The sequence below is a fragment of the Octopus sinensis genome, linkage group LG6 (genome assembly GCF_006345805.1).
Source record: "Octopus sinensis linkage group LG6, ASM634580v1, whole genome shotgun sequence".
NCBI classification, from domain to species: Eukaryota; Metazoa; Mollusca; class Cephalopoda; order Octopoda; family Octopodidae; genus Octopus; species Octopus sinensis.
Window position 1 is genome coordinate 54,386,966 of NC_043002.1, and position 14,988 is coordinate 54,401,953.

Below are 14,988 nucleotides of genomic sequence, written 5' to 3' on the forward strand. Positions count from 1 at the left end.
ACTGACATTTCTGAGACTGAAACATTAACTGTGCTAGAAAGGTATTTTAAATGTTTTTTGTTTTTTTTTTCTAAGGAGCTATCAGTGTAGTGCGAAACTGTATATAATCAGTATGATTGAGGGGACATGAAAATAATCATTTCTAATTTAGGCACAAAGCCAGCAATTTTGAGTAAAGAGGGACTAGTTGATTAAACTGACTCCAGTACTTAATTGGTACTTTACTGACCCTGAAAGGATGAAAGGCTTAGTTGACCTCATCAAGGTTTGAATTTAATGTGTAAGAGCTGGATCACACACTGCAAAGCATTTCCCCTGCAACATTCTAATGCCTACCATTTTGTCACCCTTTTGATATGGAAACAAACATTGCAGTTCATGTATAATTTAATTACAATTCCAAACTATTTTACCTCCTCAAAATTGCAATACAAAAAGAAAGAAAAAAACAACATTCAAATGATGGAGCGGGATAAACAATCTCAATTTATAAAAGTGGAAGGGGAAAGAAAAAAAAAAAAAAACAACTGTCTTCAAAACCAATAGTCTAACCAGTGGTGAAAATTTTTTTTTATACATAAATTTGAATATATTCTGGTTTTTAAATGTAAGTATAAAGAACAATAACAAAAAATTTAATCAGAAACAAAAAGAAATTTGAAGCAATCATGCTAAACAATTCAGTTTTAAAAAAAATTCACAACCCTCTAAAAGCCATGTTCAAGAAACAACCAACATCCAAAATTTTAAGACCATGCCAAAGCCAAGATCTCCAAACATTTGGAATATTCCTTAACTGAATGCAAAAGTCAGTGAATTTTTTTACTATTAATCTTAAAAAAAAAAAAAAAAAATCACTAATTGCTTCTAGTGTAATATACAAGATCTAATGAGTGAAAAAAAAAGTTCCTGATAATATAATTATCCAATAACTAATTATTATGGACAAAATCAACTAAACAGCCAACTTCACATTATGAAGTCATAATTTTTTATTGTAGATTCCAAAGTTGATCTCAAAGAATATTTAAAAATATAAAATAAAAATGATTAGTTAAATGCTCCATAGAAGTATGAGCAACACTTCTATATTAATTAGAAAGAAAACTTGTTTGAGGCCAAATCAGAGAGGGGCCCAATTAATTCAAATATAATTAAGCAACTAAAGCTATGCCAGCAAATCATAAAATTCTTGATGTTTAAAGGTGGTGTGTGTAACTGAAGAGGAACATGTGAAACAAGCAATAAAGTCAATCTTATAAGCTTCTGCAGAACAAGTTTCATGCCAATATTCTACTCAAAATGCTATAGAAAATGCAGCTGAATAATTAAAGCTATTTATTTTACTCAATGTATTTTTTACAATTTTTCTGCACAAGTGAGAAGCCTGCCTAAGAAAAGTTTTGAAATAAAAATTGAAATATGGTTAACTTCTCTAAACAACTATAGGAGCTAATGGCTTACCACTTATTTGTATAACAAATAAAAATATTATATCCTTTTAAAAATGATTTTGTAAAAATTCCTCTGTATTTTGTACCAACTGAAACTAAAACAAAATGAAAAGAATCTGCATACATGTAACAACATATTCATGGTGGTAATATGCAGAAGCTACACTATATCACCTCCCACTGCTACACAAGAACAAGCTATAGTCGAAAGATTTCTCATAGGACAGAGATACCTCCAGATCACTAACCAATGTAGGTCAAGTAAAACTGATGTGGCTAATGTGACATCATCAACAGCCTCCAAAAATATCAACTTCTTTATGCAGTATAACATTAAAGCAAGAGCCATCAACAGTACTGTTAGTTGGAATACACAAGTATTATCTTACAAGAAATACAGCAAGCTGGAATACTTCTATACTTCTGATAAGGAATATTAATATATAAATTCAGTTAAAACTTTCAGCAACTGCAGGCTTAACAGGCCTGTTATTGTTTTTCTGACAGATACCCCCACTCCACAATTAAAAACTACTGAGGAGAGGTCAAAGCCATCTACGAAAACAATAGCTTTAATATATTTGAGCCATATATGCAAAACTCCTACTTGTTATTGGATTTAAATTTACACTAAAACCATTAATGTACTTAAATAATCATTTCTTTATGCAATACTCTTGGAAAGCAAGAAAGTTCTCAAAGACATAACTAAATTCTAGTGCAAGCTAATGATACTGTTACAGTATGCAAAATCTTTATACCAGTTCAAAAGTTAATGCCAAAACATTAACAAAATAAGCTTTCCACTTATAAAGAGCAATTTAGAGAATAAAAAAAACGTGCACATGTATACACATGCTGGTACATGTTAAATATGCATGCACACATCTGAATTAGCTTATTCAAGTACTAAACCGAGAAACATTGTAGTAAGTTCAACCGTTTCAAAAATTAAGTCTAAAAGTGTAAAGAGATTCATCTAATTTGAGCAGTCATACTAATTTTATTTCAAGAGAAAATTTAGATCTCTTAACTAAAACAAATCAAATTAATGTTAAGTTAAAGTAGGTATTAAGTTATTGTTTGGAAATAAAGAATAAAAGCATTTTTCTTTAGACTAATTAAAAATATATGAAATTTACATTATGCATCAAAAAAGCTCTCTCTTAAGGAATAAAATAATATAATTAGACAAAGATCATACAGATAAGTTATCTATATACTCTCTCCCTGTCTATCATACACATATCTGAAATTATTTTTATAACAAAGTAGTAAAGTATGATGGAAGAGATGGAAAACTACAAAGGAAATCTTAAGGCCAAATCAGAATATATTCAAACATATATAAAAAGTATTTGTTTTTCTTTTTCCAATAGAATATATTTATTTAGTTAAAAAAATAATTCATGGAAATTACATACATAAAGAAAAGATCAATTACAGCTACAGGCTGTAATTATGCACACTGGTTAAACTAAACTTTTAGCTTGATGACATGAAGGAAAAAACCATTTGGATAATAAATAGGTTTGATAGAAAGTATAGACAAAAAGGGGTGAGAAGAAAAAAAAAACTCCTACATAATATAAACATTTTATAGTTATCACAAAAAAAAAAAAAATTTTAATAAATTTTTTTTTTTTAAACAGTTTGATGGCACTGAAGAACTTGCAAAGAATTATTCATTCTCTATACCAAGATTTCCTCCACATTATAAAGAATGCTTTCTTGCAGAAGTCTTAAGATTTTAACCAGTTGGTAATTTAACTGAAACGGTGATCAGATCAACATACCCTACCCTACACACACACACACGTGTGTGTGTGTGTGTGAGTGTGTGTGTGTGAGTGTGTGTATACATACACACATATTCAAACTGAACACCCTAAGTCAACAGCAAAACTTAGTTCAGTTATTGGACATTATACACTTCAAATTTAATCTTGAAATATGGACATATTTTCACATAATATTTAACAAAAATTCATTAATATTGTAAAATTCAACTAAATAATCTAAATCTCGAATTTACAATTCATAAATGCTCTTTTGTAAATATAAATATGAAAATTTGTATTTAAAAATTGCTTGATTAATGCATTTAGGAAATGATAAAAAGTAAATCAGGTTTAAAAGAAAAAGTTAATTGATACTGGAGAAAGCATTCTCATAATTTTTTGGGGAGCATTCCAACTTTGAACAGAACATAAGCCATTATTAATAGAAAGAGTTGTTCAAAGAAAGTAATTTTACCCAACCAAGAAGGAGAGCAGAAGAGAAAGCATCATTGGAAAACCAGACTAACGAAAAGTAACAAACCTGCTTCTCCATTTTGTCCTGTAAGTAAGAAGATGTCACATGTTTCACAAATGAAGAACTAACTTCAAAACTCTATGAAATCACTTTGTTGGTTTGAACCAAACATCATGTAAAATGAAAGAATTAAAAAAAAAATAAAACACTAAAAGCAATAATGAAAAAAAGTGCAAGAAGCTTAGGGCTTAAAAATTTTAATTATATGAATTATATTGCCTCATAAAGTAGACAAAAAGAGACTGAAATAAAAAGTATAAGCATTTTCCTTTGTCAGTGTTCAATAGGTGTTCACATATGAAAAAATATAAATAAAATCAGGCACCTAAACAATGATGAATAAATGAAGAAATGATATTAATATTTAAGTTGATGAGATGTCTGGTCATAATTCACAGAATACTCATTTTTAGACTACAATATAAATAAGTTTAATGAATTAAAAGAGAAAATGCAGTAATTTTGGACTAATTAAAAACTGTTGAGAACATAATTTTTAAGCTTTAACAGTGGCCATTGGAAACAGAATACACTATTCCTAAAAAGAGAAATTGCAGAATTAAAAAAAGAAGAAGATTAACTGTTTCACTGCCATTTTTCTATGTTTCCATGGTTTTCTTATATTTGCCAGTTGGAAGAATTCGTTTCAATGCCAGATGACATTACTGCTAACCCCTTGCCTATAAAGTAGAACCTTGTGCTAAGATTTGTACTTAAGGACCATGTAGTTAATAGTCTAGTAGCTTAAATGTAAACTCCTTTTCTTCTTGCTTTCTTTCTTTCTTGTACATTTTAAAGAGCTATCATGAACTTACAGTATAACATTTAATAAGAACATTTGATATGGCCAGCCCATTGTAGCTTTGTGTGGTGGTATACTGTGACAATGTCCTTCACTTCACACAAAGCTACGATGGGCCAGTCATGTTGCAAGGTTCACAATTGTTGGACATGAAGTTGTCAAATGGTACCTGCACAAATAGAAGAGACCACTCAGAAGACCTTCAATCAGGTAGGAAGATGATTTAAGAAAAATGTTTGGAACAACATGGAGGAGAATCTCGATAGGATGAGGGGAATAAAGCAAATGCTGTGGCCAGTGGAGTCGACTCGGCACCAGACAGCCTGGTGATTTAATCCAGGTGATTTAACATGAAGCTTTATGTTGGTTTTGTAACATTACATAATAAATCAGTTAAGAAAATTAAGGAAAACCAATTACTATATAAGATATAGTAAACTTGTAATACCATTTAAATTTATAAAAGCAACATCCAATTTCAAGCTTTCATAATCAGTTATTAAAAGACTTTTGCAACAACAGTTCTCAATGCAGCAAACTTCAATATTTTATGAAGAATAAAAAGATAAATAGTAGTTATACTATATACATTTTCATTCTTCATAAAATATTTAGTCTGTACCTACAGCACAGCCACACCAATTCTTGAAATTAATGTAAAAATATGTAATAGCTCTATACTATCATCAGCAAATGTAGTACCAGCACTCGTGAAGTCAACACATAATTTGCAAGGTTAAGTTGCCCTTCAATCGCAGTTGGAAAGCAAACTTCTTAACCACACAGCTATGCCTGTGCCTATAGATGAGAACAGATCAATAAGTATCCGCACTGTTGCCATAGCAATGAAGCTAAAGCATACAGAGTAAAGCTGCTTGGTACAGATTGACCTTAAACTCGTCTGTACATGCACACTAAGTTTTAACGTTCTAGCTCACTTCTGCTGTTTGCAGTAATGCGTGTTGCGTGTGATAATTGCCTTGATCATTACAGAGAAAGTTGTCGTGACAATACCTGCTCAGAGGCCACCGGAAAGTTGCAGAAAGTGTATGGAGAGGAGTGTATGAGCCACACAGAAGTGTACGAGAGGTTCAGACATTTCCAAGATGGCCAAAAAAAATGTTGTTTGTGATGAATGTTCTGAGAGACCTGCAACCAGTAGAACTGAGAAAAACATCACAGATGTGCATGCATCTGTGAAGAGAAATAGTTGAATCACTATCTGTGAGTTATCAGAGGAAGTGCAGATTTATGGTTCAGTTCAGTCCATTATTGCTGAAGTTGGGTAGGAGACGTGTCTGCCAAGTTTGTGCCAAAACTGCTTTCGGCTGACCAAAAAGACACTCAGTTTTTCAGTTGCACAAGATCTTGATTGTGTCGAGAAGGATGAAAACATTTTGAAAACTTTGTGTAGGCCTCTGAGCAGATATCACCAAGCTTTTGGCAAAATTTGATGCAAATTCTCTGCTCAACTTTCTCTGTCATGGTCAATGTGACGATCACACACTACTTACCTTCTTTCCAAGCACTGCTGTAAACAGTGGAAGTGAGATAGAATGTTAAAACTTTGTGCAAGAGTTCAAGGTCAATCTGTGCCAAGCGGCTTCACCCTGCATGCTTTAGCTTTGTTACTATGGGAACAATCTGGATAATTATTGATCACACCACATACATTATTTAAAGCAGTCTAAAATCCAGAGTTCTATTCTACTGTATGACAATCGGGATAAATGTTTTCCTTTGTAGCTTTGGATTTACCATTGCTTTGCAAGTAAAGTTTGGCAGAACGAAACTGTGCAGGAAGTCTATCAAATAAAATAAATAAAAGCCATTTTGAATTAAAACAATAGCTGAGAAACTTATTCTATCAATTGAATATTATTAACTGAAAATCCTCTTAAAAGCAGTGCTTCAGGATGGCAACAGTCCAATGACTAGAACTTGTAAAGAGTAGCTATACAAAAAGAGGTAACAAGAGATTAAAAAAAAAAAAGCTGACTAAATTAAAAATGCAAATGTTGCATTATGGAATATCATGGTATAAAATATTTCTTTAGGGATAAATAGAAAGTAGAGATAACAAATTCAATAGAATGAGTAGAAAGAACAGTTCTCTCTCTCTCTCTGTATATATATATATATATATATATATATATATATATATATATATATATATATATATATATATGGTTAAAGTATACAGATCTCAAACAGCTCGATTCACTGAATTAGCAATAGGCAGCATAATTCACCATTGCATGCAACAGTTAGTTTGTACTGGTGAGTTCTATTTCAATTGTGTGGAAATCACCAGTGGTAGACTGCTACTATTCTATCTAGAGGGGATAGGAAGAAAGATTTATTTCACAATAATGCAATAGAAATCATAGACAAGCACTAGCAATTTGGAATGCCAAAGTTCATGAAGGGAAAAGTAGAGAAGGTGGGAGAAAGTTACCTATCCAGTTAATAGCCTTTCTTCTAAAAAAAAGGTGAATGAAATTTTGTTGAAGTGTTTCATTTTTTTTAAAAATAAAAATTGTCACTAAAATCATGATTTACATCATTTCTCCGTATTATTTATAGTCTGTGACACCATTAAGGCCTATTTTAAACCCATTATATTGTTGAATGGAGCTCGTTGAGATCCTTCTTTTGCACCATTAATTATTTTTCTCTCCTCTCCAGATCAAAAGTTATGGAAAGAAATGAAGAAAAGGACCAAGTTGAAGATCTTGTTTTGGATCCAAAAAGAAACAAAAGACAGGGAAATGTTTCTTACACTCTCAAGACGTATAAGATTGTAGATAATCGATTCTTGAATTTGTGGAGAGTTTCATCAAAACGAATTGACCTTGGAGTATTACCAATGAGGAGAAGCTGGATATTCCCTCTGTACAAGCCAAATTTCATCATGAACATTTTATACCGCACAGTAATAAGAGATTTTGGCAAATGATGAAGAATGCAGATGCCATGAGCTGTACTGTGAATGTCCTTGGTTGAAGTAATAAGCTCTGCAGTGAAATCTGGACCAAATTTGTTGAGACTGGAGAAATTTCAAAGCAGAAGATGACTTGAAATTGAAATCCAAAGGCTTTGGTAGTTCCTGATCATCTTGTGACTTCCGTAATCTAGAAATTTGTCAGAGACTGACAGGTGACTCACACTAGGACTGTTGCTCAGGATGTGATGGACTGCTGTATCAATGATTGCAATCAACCAAAGCAAGTCTAGGCAGCTCTGCGATCTGTTCAAAGATTCTGTAAGGATACTGTTGCGGAAAGAAGAAAGGAATGATGTGCTACAGGCTCCGAGCCGAGAACATTTGTAAGTGGGATCTCTATACAGTCAGATTAGTTTCTCTCAACGCAGTGAAGAAGAGACAAATTGTGTACATGGATGAAAGCTATATAACCAAAAATTATGCTCAACATGATGACAGCTTATATGATCTGAACGATGTGCAGGACCAAGAGAAAACTCAACACAAAGTGATATGGTTTAATGTAGCCATTATTGATGCTGACTGAATACAGCATGCCAAAAAAAAAGAAGCCCAAAATGAAAATCAAGTTGCTCATTTAATGGAGGACACTCTGCATGTCTCTGTAGGAGGAAAACAAACAAAAGACTACCATGGGATGTTTAACCATAATTTTGTTGAGTGGATGGAGAAGCTCTTCAAAGCTCTTGATGACTGAAGAATTAGTAACACTGTCATTGTGATGGACAGTGCCAAATGTCATTCTAATCTCCCTGAATCAACACCATAAGGATAGTGGAAGGTGGCTCAAATGCAGGTGGCATGTCAAGAATGAGAGATTCCATTTGAAGCAGAAGATCTGAAGTGTGTGCTATGGGAAAAGCTGAGTGAATACAACAACTACATGTCTTTCCAGTTGTTTGTTCCATGGCATGAGAAGGAGGTCATGAAGTCATCTTTTCTCCACTGCATCATTCCGATTTGCAGCTGACTGAGCTCATATGGGCCATTGTCAAAGGAGACGTGGGAAGACAGTACACCACAAACACCACTTTCGAGTAAGTGCTGGCACAACTGTATACATCATTTCAGAATCTGGAGAACAAAACAGTCCAAGGATGCATTAACATGGTTAATTCACATCTTAACAAGCTTTATGAGCATATTAGAGTCATTGAAGATGAAGTCAGTGATGGTGAAAGTGATACTTCAAGCAGTAGTGGTGAAGATAACCTCAATAAATGATAAAATACACTACTAATGACTGTTTTCTTTTCTTTTCCCTCAAAATAAAAAAAAAACATTCATAACTTTTGAACCAGAATTGCAAAACTACTGAACTATAGTTTATTCTACTCATCAAATCTATATTTATCTCTCAATAACATCAAAGCATTGTGTTACAAAAACAGCCTCAATGGTGTAGCAGACTGTTAAAAAAAATAAAAATTAAACTTTTCATCATCTAACAAGGAATTTTCATAAAACATCTCAATGTAAAGATATTAATTTTTGGGATTAAACATACTGAAGCATTTTACATTTACTGAGGAAAATGTTTTTGAATCTTCATAAATAATCATTGATCTAGCAGCCATAGAATTATCTTAAATGTGAGAAGAGGCTGAGCTCCTTTCGAGTTTTGAATGGTTTTGATTGGGCTGGCACACTGGAAGGCTGTGCCAAGATCCAGTTTGATTTGGCATGGTTTTCTACAGCTGGATGCCCTTCCTAACACCAACCACTCTGAGAGTGTAATGGGTGCTTTTACATGCCACAACTGTGATGTAAAATTTTGCTCAGCTTGATGGGTCGTCTTCCCATGCACAACATAATGCCAAAGGTCTTGGTTATTGTTATAGAACTTGTGTCCTCATTGGTTTAAATATTTAAATATATTAAATACCATGTGTTCAGTTTGCATTTGAAATTCAAGCTGAAAATTCTGTTCACTTCCAAATCTTTGGTATTGTCAACTTGAAAAGTACTTTCTGTTTTTCATTATCCCTTTTGAATTTTAACATCAAGTGATGGTTTTACATGTAATCTTCACATAACAGAATTAGTCTTTTCTCTTTCACTGGTTTCTGTCATTAAACTGCAGCAATTCCAGGGCACCACCTTGAAGAATTTTAGTCAATGGGCCTCATGGAGGCAAAGTGGCTGAGCTTTTGAGTTTTGGGCTTCATAGAAGCAATGACCAAGACCTTTGGTATTATGTCGTGCTTGAGAAGACCCATCAAGCCAAGCAAAATCACAGTCGTGGTAGATACCAAGATACCAGTGTCACACAATTGAGACTCATGTCAGTGGCACGTAAAAGCACCCATTACACTCTTAGGGTGGTTGGCATTAGGAAGGGCATCCAGCTAAAGAACCATGCCAAATCAAACTGGATCCTGGCGCAGCCTTCCAGCGTACCAGCCCAGTCAAACCGTCCAATCCATGCCATCATGGGCAATGGATGTAAAATGATGAACTGACCCCAGTACCTATTGTTTTGAAGCCCGGTACATATTCTATCGGTCTCTTCTGCTGAACTGCTAAGTTGCTGGGATGTAAACACACCAACACTGGTCGGGAAGCAGTGGTGGGGGGACAACAAAGACACACACACACACACATATATATATATATCACATCGTTCTGACCGATTTGGAGTACCTGGTTCATGGATTTCTTACTCTACTCTTGGATTATGTTACCTTTGAAGTATGTCGTTTCTGCGCCTTTGATTTTATATATAATATACATACATACATACATACATACACACACACACACACATGCACGCACAATAGGCTTCACTTAGTTTCTGTCTACCAAATTCACTCACAAGGATTTGGTCAGCCTGAGGCTTAAGTGGAAGACACTTGTCCAAGTTGCCATGCAGTAGGACTGAAACAGGAACCATGTGGTTGAGAAGCAAAGTAAGAAAGTAAAAAGAAAAAAAAAAAATTAAGGAATCATGAGAAAAGCTAAATTCTTGACTTACCTTCCATACCCCAGTGGTATACAGCTGTATCTGTAACCAGTGCAACTGTGTTGACTGAAATCCATTTCCAGAAGGTAACGTCTTCAGTCATAGTATGTGCCTTCATTTTGCTTTTCATTTCAATATTGAAAATCTGTAAAGTTTTGCCAGCTGAAAATTGAAAGAAAACAACTGAGTACAACAGTTTTAATATAAAGTGACTTTCTAATAATTATTTAGAAAACTAATAGAGTTATTGAAGAAAAAGTAATATCTTTAGCTATTTTATGTCCACCTTTGTCATTATTACAATCCACAATGGAAATTATAATTATTTCAAAAGCAAGCACTATTCACAAATAATGCCCATGTTTCAGGCAAATAAAAAAAGGAATGGAGCTTGCCATTTGGGTATTTTCTTTCTCACTTTGTAAAATGGTTGGCATTAGGAAGGGCATCCAGCCATAAAAAAACATGTCAAAACACTGGAGCTTTGTGCAACCCTCTAGCTTGCCAGCTCCTGTCAAACTATCCAACATATGCAAGCATGGAAGACAGACATTAAATAATGATGATGATTTGGACTTTGGATGATATAAAGTATTCTTTAAAATATTTCTAGTTTTATACATCTCAATTGAGGAAGTAGTAAACACCAATAACTAAATCAAAGATGATTACTTCAGATTGTTCATCATTTATCACATTTTCCATAATGGCATGAGTTAGACAGTTTGACAAGAGCTGGTAAGGCAGAGGACTGTCATGCTCTGTTGTCTGTCTTGGTATGATTTCTATGGCTGGATACCTTTCTAATGGCAGCCAATTTACAGAGTGTAGTGGATGCTTTTTTTGTGGCACCAGCACTGGCAGGGTTACCAAGCAACTTGCAAGTCAAAGTCCCGTTGACTGGAAGGAAGTAGTATTGAGGGAGGTGGCTTTGTGTTAGTTGATGAAAGATTAAAAGAATAATAGAGAGATAGGTGTGTTGCTGTAACTCCTTACTACAACAAGGATATGCCAGTTGGAGAAGAAGGGAGAGAGAGAAACTTAGAAAGATACAGGTACAAAATGAGAAAGATGATGGTGGATATGTCAGGAAATACCTTCAAAGTATGGGGGTGAATGTGTGTGTGAATATAGGTGAAGTGATACAGAGATTGGACTGAGTGAATGGGCAGGGTAGACAGACGAAATTGTTTCATAAGAATGTGAGGAGAGATGATTAGATGGCATACAGGTGACTGTAGTAGTTGATGGTGAGAGACACAGGAGTGGTTCAGAGGTGGTTATGTTAGATATGTTAGGGCTGTGAGAGTAACAACAAATGAGAGATGTTAAGGATGGAGTATAGCAGATGGGAGAGAGCATGACTTGAGAATGGTGCCGAGGTGGGGGAAGAAAGAGGAAGGTAATAAAAAGGAGGGGATGTAGTATGTGCCTATTCTTCTCTCAGGTGATTATGGTAGCCAAATAAATATCAGACAGAGAAGTGATGAGTGTTAGAGAAAGAAATCTGTGAGTGTGTAAGCTTGACCGAGGAGAGAGGAGGAGTGAAAATAGAGGTGGAACAATTCAATACTACTCTCAGTAACAAGCAAAGCTGGTGCTGAGCCTGTCAATGTCATGGTCAGATCTATAATTAACTCCCTACAAACCATATTTGTACACCCCTTTGATTAGCAAGCATTTTCAAAGAATACTTAGAATTATTAGTGGGACATGAAGCTTTGCAAATACATAGAGGAAAAAAAAATGAATAGTTACTTAGAGGCTTCTATGCTACTGACACATACACAAAAGGCTATCCAATTAAAAATATTTGAATGCTTTCACTTTAGTATATTCAGGTGAGCTTTCATTTTCAATAACATACAGTTACTTATGTCATCAAAGTTAGACTTTATGAATTAGCCAACTATAATTGATGGAATTGTAATATACATGGAAAGAGATATAATATGATCAATTATCTATTTTACATCCTTAATCCAGATAAATTACTTAACACCATCAGTGATGAATAAATATGAATATTCCTACATAATTCAAATGAAGATATACATAGATGGTGAATTAGCAGAGTCACCAGTTGGTTTTTATTTTGGCACCTTGTATTCTGAGTTTTAACCTCACTGAAGCTAACTTAGCCTTCTGCAGTTGATAAAGTAGTGGAGTGGTAGAAATGTTAAAGCATCAAGCAAGATGTCTTCTATATTTGTTCCAGCTCTTTGCATTCTGAATTCAAATCTTGCTGAGGTCTTAACTGGTAGACCTAATCAGTTGCTCAGCTTAGCACCTTTATCTGACTCTCCTGTACCTTCAGTTAAGTCCACTTTGTTGCAAGCATTTGAGCAAGGTCTCCAATTTGAAGATAACTCATCCTCCTTCCCAACAGTTTTGGAGGTCTTGTAAAGAATCAAGTGAAATAACCTTCCTGAGAAATTAAAAAAATAAATGTTCCTATTATCTTGATATTCATTGAGAAAAAAAAAAAAAAAAGCCCATTCCGAATTTATGTGAGAAATAATTATTTATCAATAAGATCTAAGCTCCTTTTCAATTTCCTTTCTCTTAAGGAAATTGAAACTTAGAAAAGAGAAAGGCATTATACAAATAACTCATAACTTTAAAGTCGAAAAACAATCAAAGAACAGGTCATGAAATTGAAACATCCTTTCCCTTCATAGATTACATAATGTACTATAAATAAGACAATGTGTTTATGTAGAGGTAGAAATTAGCAATGTCAATTTTTTTAATGTCAATAGTCTAACCTTAACCCATTTTTGCCATGATTTTCTACGATTGGATTAAAAGATTAATATTTTTCCCTTCAGCGTCAGAACAAAATAATCTATATATAATCCAAGTTATCCATATATTTCTGACAACATTTTTATTGGATTACCCTCTTCAATCATTTAACCAATTTCAGTTTATTATTTGTTTTCAGATGATGAGTGAAAACACTAAATAAAAAATGAGGAGAGATAAATATCCCAAAAGATATTTACATTATGTAGTCAATATAGAATATTTCAGTTAACTAGAAATTGTCACAGAAAAAAAATATTTACATGGTTGTTTCATAACTGACGATGTGTAATACTGTCTTGTTTTTTAAACTATAAAGTCATATTTTCAAAATCAATACTTTTACTTATCTCTCTCCTCCTGCAGTGTGGTCAAAAGAACCAGTCTTAAATTTTTGTAACTAAAAAATTATGTCAATGAGTCATTGTTGTCTCATCAGCTTTGCGAGGAAAGAAAAACAAAAACATTCATGTTTTTGTTAAGCTTCAGCAATACAGGTCAAATGAAATAACTACAACTAAAAGCTGAAATCTAGTAATTGATTTATCACAAAAATAAAAATAAGAAACACAATTCTCTCATTAGCAAAAAAACTGAAGTTTACAAAGCTAAATCTGTTTCTCCCTGGTTTAATATCCATTTTCACATTGTAGCATGGGGTGGAAGGGTTTATACAAGGTTATTTCTCTTTAGCTATGTGCTGTCATAATTGTAGGGGATTAACTAAGAACTAAACAAATATAACATTGTGTAACATGATTTTCAAAACCTAAAGAATTCCTTTCAACACATGGCTGTGATGCTCCCTGACTCCTCTTGCTTATGATCAGAGATGCACATATTGTCAACCATAAGAGAGATGCTCAAGTGGTTATGGTCAAACAACTGACTAATAAACCTATTGTATTGAGTAGCAGATTTGCTATAACAATAATTCTGCTTCAGTAACTCAGTGCTGAATATGTCTGAAATGTTATGGAAAATAGGTCAGTTTCAAAACATTGTCTCTCTTTTTGCTGAGTTGGTAACAGTGATAGAGACAATGGTCATGGCTTAGTGGGTGGTCAGCAAGAAAAGCCCATTGAAAGAAAGTTTTAGAGAGATAGACAGAGAGAGTTGGTGGGAGTGATGATGACAAAACAGAAACAAGTGAATTGAACTGATACTGATCATCATAATAGGTGATACTGAGCAAGTGGTGGTTGGAATACAGAAAATAGTTTACATGGTTACATATATTCAGCGTTTCCATTGACAAATGTTGGGGTTTAAAACTAAGTACAGACAAATATAACAAACAACTACTGGAAAACCTCTAGGCAGACATTCATTTAACCATGAAATACTCAAATCTTCCTAAAAGTACACTATATCAATCTAATAACAAGGCACATTGAATAAATACAACAGTGTGTCAATGCAATATCTCATAGCATATAGTCTAGTTTAACAACCAGTTTTGCAGCCCTCAAGTTTATATAGATATATTAACTTTTCTTAATAGATGTGAAACTTTCACATTCCAGACAGTATTACACCTCACCAATTATAAAACCACCTATGAGCTTCTATCCAAGACTTCTCTCAATATTACGTGTACCCGAAATAAAATTTTACTACTCAATCTTTGCATCAATTT

The 14,988-nt window shown here is 33.6% G+C and overlaps 1 protein-coding gene across 4 annotated transcripts in view; it reads right to left on the reverse strand.

Moving 5' to 3' along the window:
• Positions 1–14,988, reverse strand: part of LOC115212844 (clathrin heavy chain 1) — a 102,800-nt gene that overhangs the window by 55,018 nt on the left and 32,794 nt on the right. For 2 of the 4 annotated variants that reach the window (XM_029781618.2, XM_029781616.2), the window contains exons 3-4: positions 10,554–10,703; positions 3,777–3,794 (exon numbers count right to left, since the gene is read on the reverse strand). In XM_029781618.2, the coding sequence (XP_029637478.1) occupies positions 3,777–3,794; positions 10,554–10,703 (168 nt within the window). The remainder of the gene's footprint in view (positions 1–3,776; positions 3,795–10,553; positions 10,704–14,988) is intronic. The other 2 variants (XM_029781619.2, XM_029781617.2) reach the window with 1 other exon arrangement.